The 9392-nt window shown below is 38.1% G+C and overlaps 1 protein-coding gene across 1 annotated transcript; it reads right to left on the bottom strand.

Moving 5' to 3' along the window:
- Positions 1-5191: 5191 nt before the first annotated feature.
- Positions 5192-5494, bottom strand: LOC121745923 (photosystem II 5 kDa protein, chloroplastic-like). The gene has a single exon (XM_042139867.1). The coding sequence runs from the start codon at positions 5492-5494 to the stop codon at positions 5192-5194; it is 303 nt and encodes a 100-aa protein (XP_041995801.1).
- Between the last annotated feature and the right edge of the window lie 3898 nt (positions 5495-9392).

Below are 9392 nucleotides of genomic sequence, written 5' to 3'. Positions count from 1 at the left end.
TCAGGGGCAGGATCAGTTTGAGAAGATCCAGGGGAATCATGAAAATGAGTATATAGATGATGCTGAACTTGAGTAGGAGAGCTGGCAGTAGAATCAGTGGAAGGTATTGAGGAAGAAGCTGGAGGTGAAGTAGGCGGTGATGGACTATTTGGAACATGAGAAGAAAGTATGGGAAGAGAAAGAGAGTGATGGCACGGTGTGACAAATGGAGTAGATGGGACAGAAGCAGAAGTCTGGAAGGGAAAAGTAGATTCATCAAAAATAACATTCCTAGAGATAATTATTTTCCCATCTGGAAAGAGTACTTCATAGCCCTTGTGAGACAAGTTGTACCCTAAAAAGGTTCCCCTAACTGATCTAAACTGAAGCTTGTGTTTGTTATATGGCCTGGTATGGGGAAAACACAGACAACCAAAAATTCTCAAGGCTGAATAGTCAGGTTTGGTAAGAAAAAGTTTTTCGTGTGGAGAGAGATTATTAATGACCTTAGATGACATGCGGTTAATCAAGTAAACCGCAGTGACAAAAGCATCATCCCAAAATCGTTGAGGAAGAAAAGACTGAGCTAACAAAGCTAGCCCAGTTTCAACAATGTGTATGTGTTTCCTTTCCGCTAAATCATTTTGTTGTGGAGTGTATGGGCAAGAGACTCGATGAATGATCCCACACTCTTTAAGAAAAGGCACTAGACCTTGAAACTCACCTCCCCAGTCAGATTGAAGTATTTTAATTCTTGATCCCAATAGGTTTTCACTCATGGCTTTAAATTGTTTAAAAACAGTGAACAAGTCATTTTTGTGTTTAAGAAGATAAAGCCAGGTGAATCTAAAGTAATGATCTATGAAGGACACATAATATGAATAGTCATTCCTAGATTTTACTGGTGATTGCCCCCAAAGATCACTATGCACAAGCTCAAGGGGTGAATTATGCTGTGAAACAGACTGGGGAAAAGGCAATTTATGAGATTTAGATACACAACAAGGATAGCAAAGTGTAGGAGTTTTCATTACTTGAAAGGAGATATTACAGCTGTTAAGAGCACTTTTCACTACATCTAAAGTGGGATGCCCTAGTCTACTGTCCCAAACAGACAAATCTGGGTAGGAAAAAGAACTAGAATCATCACTAGATTGTGAAGTGCCCATGGTCAGGGAATGAGCAGCTGGATTCTCCGGTCTGGAAGAAGAAAAGGGGACTGAGCCACGCTTGATTTGGGTATGATCCACTAGGAAGTGGTATAAACCTCTCTCAAGAGTTCCTTTGAGCACAATTTCCTTGGTGCTCAGGTCCTTGACAAAACAGAAACTCGGGTGAAACTAAAAAAACACAGAGTTATCTTGAGCAAACTTAGACACACTAAGAAGATTCTTGGTTCTGTTAGGGACATGTAAGAGATATTTGAGGTGAAGTTGTCTGGAAAAGTTAGTTGAGTGAGATTTAAAAACACTTTCTCCAATGTTATAAATATTAACAGCACTACCGTTTCCAAGTAAGAGATTTTTACCTCATGTGTACTCAGTGCTTATGTTGAGATTGCTCAAGTCATTGGAGACATGATGTGTTGCCCCCGAGTCAGGATACCAGCTTGAAGAAGGATTAGAAGCACAACTGAATTCTGATGGTGTTCCAACTGAGAAGGAAGCTGATGGAGATCTAGGCACTGACTTGACCAGATTGGCTGATGGATTGAAGAATCCTTGATTCTGCTGCTGTGAAGCATTTCCTCTAAACTGGACTTGTAGAGGTGTGAAGTTGTGCTCAAACCTGTGCCAACACTTTGCAGCAGTGTGGCCTAGTTTCTCACACAATTGGCAGATGATTTTGTTGTTACCTCTGCCATAGCTTCTTCCACCACTACCTCATCTGCTGTGTCTTCCTCCAAAACTTCTTCCACCTCCAGACTCGAATCTGCTATTATTAAAACTTTGCTGCTCTCTTTTCTGTCCAGATTGATGTTGGACAAGATTGAGTGAAGGATGAGATCCATCTGAGCTTATAGAATGTGTTCTGGTAGACTCCATTCTTGATTCAAAGCTTAGTAGAAAGGCACTAACATCTCCAATGCTCAATGGATCTGATCTGGATGTAACTGCACACACAGCAGGGTCATAGTCTTGTCCAAGCCCTCCTAGAATGTGAAGAACTTGTTCTCCCTCCGAGATTCTGCAGCCAACTGATCCCAGCAAATAAAAGTAGGTTCTCATCTTTCCCAAATAATCAGACATGGACATGGCTTCTTTCTTTAAATTCTGCATCTGCTGGCCATATTGCATAACCTTTGCTGTTGAGCGGCTTGCAAAATTAGTCTCCAGAGCACTCCATATGTCTCTGGCAGATCTGAGTCCAACCACCAAGGTTAGAGCATTCTCTGATAAAGAAGACAACAGCCATCCAGCCACTCTTCTATCTTACCTTTGCCAAGTTGTGAAGGCAGGATTCGCCACCATGGATTTTCCATCTTGATGAACAATCATATGTGGAGGTGGTTCTGTTTCTCTTGTAATAAATCCCTCTAGGCCATAGCCATACACAACAACATCTACTTGTTGCTGTCATATGAGAAAATTTCCATCAGTTAGTTTAACTGAGATAGGGGGCAACTGAGAGAAGATTGGTGGCAGTGTTGCCACCAGAATAGTTTCATTGGCTTCTGCCATTTTTGAGTAGTAAAGAAAAAAAGAACAAAGAAATGAGGAAGAGCCATGATCAGTGAGATCCTGCTCTGATACCATGAAAGAAAACTGCGGAAGCCATGAACACACACACACTAAAGATATATTTGGAGAGAGCTCTCAAATTGGTATTTTTCATTACTTCAAATGTAACCAGATGCGATACATATATACTCCATTCAAACGATCTAAAAACATTGTATTAATCTACTTTAACAAACTCTGAACATCGTACTAATCTACTTTAACAAACTCTGCAAGACATGTTTCCTCTTTAAATTGCGCAACACCACGTCGCGCCAAGTACATATGTGGTCCTCCATCTTAGCTGGCTTGTCCGTGGTTTCAACGCGTGCGAGGTTGATCATTGGCTCCTTTTGTGCCGCACACCCCTTACTCTTCTTTGTCTCATTCTCAGCTTTAGCTCTCGTGGAGTTCGTGATTGCTTTGGCTCGTGCACAACGCATTGCAGCTTGATCAGCTTGACGGTCTAGTGGCTTGAGACAACATATTGCAGCTTGATCAGGTTGGCGGTCAGGTGACATGAGATCAGGCATCGCGGCTTGTTGATCAACTCGGCACGTGGCGGCTTGATCAACTTGGTTAGCAGCGGCTTGATCCAGCTGCGGCATGCAATGTGAGCGTCGGTATGCAGTGGCTTGATCAAGTTGATTAGCAGTAGCTTGATCCAGCCTAGGCGTCTGATCATCTCTTCTAACAGTCATCACGTCGACACTTGTGGGTTGCAGCAAATATAGCATTAAAATATTAGGATCCAGGGGAAGGAGCTTGGGGGGCCTCCTGGCTCATCCCCTAACCGACTCCCAACCTCCTGCACCGGTTCCAGCGAATAGGCTCGCGACTCGTTGTGTGCTTCATGCGTTTTGAGCTCGACCGGATGCCACCCTGCCCGAATTACTGACATACTTGAAGAGCCTCTTGAAGTCTTGTTGGATTTATAGACGACTTCAAAATGGCAGGACTCGTTCATACCACAGCTAAATCGCCTCTCTTCTTTGGATTTTCGGGTTCACTCGATCGAAATGCCATGGAAGCATCTTCAATGCGTTGTAGGTTGTAGTCACTCTCTCACAAAAAACCTTATTGTTTTGTTGGATGGTGACCCACACTTTGAATAAGTTGGAATGATGGGGATTGAAGACTCCTACTCCTCTATCATTCTTCGCAATTTGCTATGGAATTTGCTTGCTGGCGGGAGGAATCTGGGACAACGACTGCGACATGTAGGGTCGGTAGACATGCATCTTGGGTTGTAGGACGGAGATTGATATGAAATCGATCCCAGTTGTATGTTGCACAGTTGAGAAACACATTATGCAAAATAAATACACATGAAAACTACACATACGAGTTCATTGCTCTCCACAAATTGCGGGGATCAAATTATGGTTACTGTTTCGAATTATTTAGTAGCTTCAACTAATGTGTTTACCTTTTCACTCCAAAACTGTACTAAATCTACTTTAGGAATTGTAGAATTGATGCTAGTTAACATATAGTTTAGAATCGAAAGATTAATATTCCTACGAAAATGTAGTAATCAGTAATCTACATCCTGAAAACCAACAACACATATTCATAATGCTCGGTTGGTAAGATGTTTCCCTCCAATCAATAAATAGGTCAATGGTTCAAGTCATCATGGAGATAGATGGAAAATCATTGTTGATCCTCTTAAAAAATACACAAATATTCATAGGCAACCAATTAAAGACCGTATTCCTACAATAAGCATAAATGAGCATAAAAAGGGTACTGAAGGCCAAAGCCAGAGAAATTCATTATTAGAAACACAAATTCATAATTAATTCCTATGTCAAGAGCAATGGAGAAAACTAGCCAAACATAATCATTGTAAATTACACCAAAAGATGTAATTCCTATTTTTAAAAGACTTTTGATCCATAGCGTGAAGTAAGGAATAAAGTGTGCAAAAGGCTTGATGGTTTCCTCCTTGCGGAAAATAGATTGTGCGTGTCTTCTTGTTTTTTTGGAGATCTATTTGTTAGGGAATAACACGAATAATAGACGAAAATATGAATTTATAAATACAAATATAAATTAACACAACACGCTACGCTACTCGGTAGTTGAAGATGATAAAAAATTCATAAACCTAATCAAAATCAATAAGACTAAATAACCTTGGACTCTTACTCGACACAAAGTATAAACTAAATGTCTAAATCGATAAAAGATAAATTATAAATATAACAATTACACAAACTATGCTAATATTGATAATAAAAATATGTATTTATTTATTAAATTAATGTGCGAAGGATTTTTTTCAAGTATAAGTTGAGTCTTCAACAAATGAAGACCACCAATACGTAACACCTAAACAAATCACTAGCATTGAGAAATAAATAAAAGCATACAATAATTTAGCAAACAAGAATACGATTTTACATCATTTCTCGAAGACTATAATCATTGATTAACAAACAAGTAAATAAAAACATTGGATCTCATATTAACATCGATCATCAAAATCAATTGCGACAAATACGAGCCGTAGGCATTGTGACACAAATTGGCGCGTACTTCTTTTTAGCCTCCGCGCTTCCGCGTTTCGGCTCCTCGGCCATCGCGACTGTCACGATGGAGGATGCTGCAGCGGCCACCACAGCCAACACGAGGCCCCGTCTCGTGTTGCTGCTCTCGGCCACCACCGCCTTCTCGGAGTCCATCGAGGCCTTAACGGCTAATGGGCAGCGGCGGTTGGTGGCAGTGACCGGTTTTGCGGCGGCGGCGCCACCTAAGAAGGAGGCGGTCATGGTCATGGATGATGCCATAGCAAATTGATAGAGGGATGTGTGTGTTTGAGATGAATTTGTGATTAATGGTTGGTGTTATATTTGAAACTTGGGTGTTGGCCATTCATGCAAATATGATCCGTTTATCCTATCCGGAAAAGTGAGGTGGATCTAATTGTTTTGTTCCACGTGTGATGGTATATCTAACTTCAATTAAATAATAGTGATTCTCATTTCTTGTGGTGATTTTCGGTGTACCTGCCTTCTCTCTCAAATCTAGTATGGTTAAATCAAGCAATCTATCTACTTTCTACATTTCATGTTCAAATAGATAAAGGAATGTGGATAAAAATATAAAGGGATATTGATACAGAGTAAAGGTTGTGTCTACAAATTCGTCTGGAAGAACAGAAAAGTGGAGCACTAAATGTATTGGAGGAAATATAGAATAATAATTCTCCGTCTAAAAAAATAGTCTCATTTATGGACGACACGAGTTTTAATGAGAAATTAGTAAAGTAAGAGAAAAAGTGGGTAAAGTAAAAAGAGATTAACAGAAAAGGTGGGTAAGTATGAGAGTATGGAGAAAAAGTGGAAAAATTATGAGAGAAATTTATTTTCATTTTTAGAAATGAAATTAACTTTTGTGGACATAAATAGAAAAATAGAACTATTTTTTTTTATGGACGGAGGAGGAAGTATGAAGTAAATATAAAAAAGAACAAAACAGACATAAATCTTCATCAACAGTCCCAAAACTGATATCCCAAAAAGATGAACCTAACCCTACTCATAAACCACATAACTTCAATAGATAATGAAAAAGTATAGCCTCATATATCTTGTACTTCTAAGCAAATCTAATAAAATAATTAAGATTATAGATAAGTATGTCATGCGATATCATGCCCTCAAGTCAAAATAACCTTGCCATCACAATTGTTTGCCAAGACCATTGCAATCAAGAAATAACTTGTCATTTAGTCAATCCATAATTTTAGCTACGCAGATTACATCAAAAATATGATAATCATTTAAGAAAAGGCCATGTTTAGCTAGAGATTCTACCTACTCTATTTGATGGAAGGCAGAAGACAACACGGGAATTTTGATAGTGAAATGGACTATATCCCAAGCAGCACTTTCAAAAACAATTTACAACAATAGAAAATTATAATAATATAAGAATTATACTATCTAGAACATTTGCAATGCATTAAAAATACTAACAACATAACATCAATGAATTAACAAAATACATTGATGCATAATATCAATATATCAACACAAGCATAATAGTGTAACATTGAACAACATATATTAACATTCGATGTCAACATGTAAATAAACACATTATTTAAATGGTTAACAATGCCAATGTAATGTGTAAATAACAAGCAGTTAGAACCTGGCATCGAGAATTAGTCGTGGGAAAACATTTAAGTTCGATAATGTTGCAAGAAGAAGAAGCTTCGACTGTCCAAGATATAACTGAGAAGGTTCTAGAGGTGAGTGTCGCTAGTTTGCTCCTATCACTCGACAAAGATATTTATAAGTTGTTCCCTGTTGGTAAGTTGGGTGTCGGATCCACAGAGAGAACAGGAGTTTACTCGCTAGAGACAAGTGATCGGCCACGCTTAACTTCTTGCATAAAGATAGACTAACCTAGTTGGGGAATTTATAAATACTGGAAAACTAAAATTCACATACATAACGTGGACAAGCAAAGTCAACTAGGCAGGCTAGATGCGAATATGTGCAAGACAAATTAGAAACACTTGGACAAATTAAAGAAAAACTAAAATGACACACAATTAAGTGTGAACGGAATGGTGTGGTGTGGTGCAGTGGAAAGCAAACTGAACAGCACGTGTGTTTTCAGACAATGGGACAAACGAAAAGTTAACTTTGCTAAGATGTGTTGGCTGCCCATGCCCCTAATTTAAGGGATTAGACCTTAAACAATGGTACCTAAAACATAAATTATGGAAACCCGAGTTTTACGGTAAAATTGATAAAGTAAGAGAGAGGTAAAGAAAAAGAGTAACTAGAGAGAAAAAAGTTTAAAAATTGGAAAATGCATATTCTTGTGGGATGAACTAAAAATGAAAGAGTGCATATTCTTGTGGGACGGAGGAAGTATGAATTACACAAACTCATGCAGAAATATCAGAAAAAGAAAAATAACTAAACTAAACTCAAGAACATTCACAATGGGGCGGAAAATGCTCCCCCCATCCTCCGCGGACAATCAGCCTATTTTTGCATTCTCCAGCCCATTACGGGGTCCAGACGATAGGTCCAGAGGAAAGCACGCGTTTCATTTATTTTTTTAATTTCTTCCATATATATCACCACTTCTTTAATTCATTTCACACCTTTCACTCCACTCTCTTCCACCGTATCAATTTCTCCCTAAATTGAAGAATGAATCCCAAAGATTTCCCAAATACGAATTTGTGGTCTTTTTATATTTATTTTGCTAATTTACATATTTGTAACCATAAAATTAAAAAATAAATACAAAATAGTAGTTAAAAAGCGCCCCATTGCAGGTGAATGAGGCGGAGGATAAAACGGTAACATGAAACAACTTGAAGAAGTGAAGAATGTAAAGAAACTAACAAACTCAAAACCTGGGTAACTACCTACTGCAGAATAGAATACGAAACATGAAAAGAATATGCAGGTTCATTTACTTGAAACAAATGCAGAAAAACACACAAAAGAGTAGACTACCACAGTCCTATCCAAAAATAGAAACTTAAATGCAACTACATTTCATCATGCGAGACCAACATACGATTATGCCATGCAGAAATAAATGCTACAATGCAATGAAAGCAGAAACGGAAATTCAACCATAACGAACAACACAAAACATACGAAACTGCATAGCTGGATAAACATTAACAAGTAGCGAGAGAGAGTAAAGCATTTAATGTTTTGGAAATGCAGAGAGAAATGTAAATGCAGGTAAGATGAACTAAGGCCGAGAGAAACTACACTTAACTAACAAACTAAAGCTAAAGCTAAAAACTAAAAACTCCTTCAATCGCGCACAAGTCGCCCTTTTATAGTTCCTCCTAAAGGTATTGAGCTACACACATGTGAGTCGTTGTTTTCGAGATGTCCACCCTTTAAGTTTGCAGCCGGAGGAACCCATTTTCTAGGATAAGTTTGTGTTCGTAGGTTGGCCCATGTTCTTGGCACGAACACATGAAACCAAATGATCATCCTTCATCGGCTTGCAAAACCCTTCAATCTTCTCCTTTAATCTAGATTGCGTCCTTCACTTATGCTCATCACAAACTTCCATCATTTCCACACCAACACTGCATCTACACAAGCAAATATATTTATTATAGTGCAAATACTTAGCGAAAATATGTGATGCAAATCATCCTATCAATAACACACTAGGACTCAATTTGTTAATAAAATAACGTATCTGTGTTTATATGTGTATGCATTTGAAATCCTTATCTATAGTGATGTTGGAATGATTAGGAAATGAATCATGGACCATCACAATGCTATATATAAGTGTAATTTCCTTAGAAATTACTAAGTTAACAAGCACTTAGTCAAGTGGTTCTCTTTGCTCTATAATAAGCACATATATGAATTTGTTCACCATTAAGACAAAAGTATACAAATAGGACCGTTTGGTTTGATAAATACTTCATAGATCTATTAGGCAATTCCTTCACTTTTATTTATTTAAATAAATAGAACGCCTTTGTGGCAGTTCATTGAAAGTATTATAGTTGGATGTATAAGTGGTCAAATCTTGTTTTAAGTATAAGTTGGAGAATTTTTGGGTCAGTAGGCGGATGGGTTTACTCAAAAGCATACTTTGATTATAAGTGGGAGATTGTTGGGGTTAGTATACTAAAAGAATGTTTCGAGCGTGCATGGTGCTTGCGTACATACT

Source organism: Salvia splendens, chromosome 8, assembly GCF_004379255.2.
Source record: "Salvia splendens isolate huo1 chromosome 8, SspV2, whole genome shotgun sequence".
In the NCBI taxonomy this organism is placed as follows: domain Eukaryota; kingdom Viridiplantae; phylum Streptophyta; class Magnoliopsida; order Lamiales; family Lamiaceae; genus Salvia; species Salvia splendens.
This window is presented reverse-complemented; position numbering and strand designations above follow the sequence as displayed.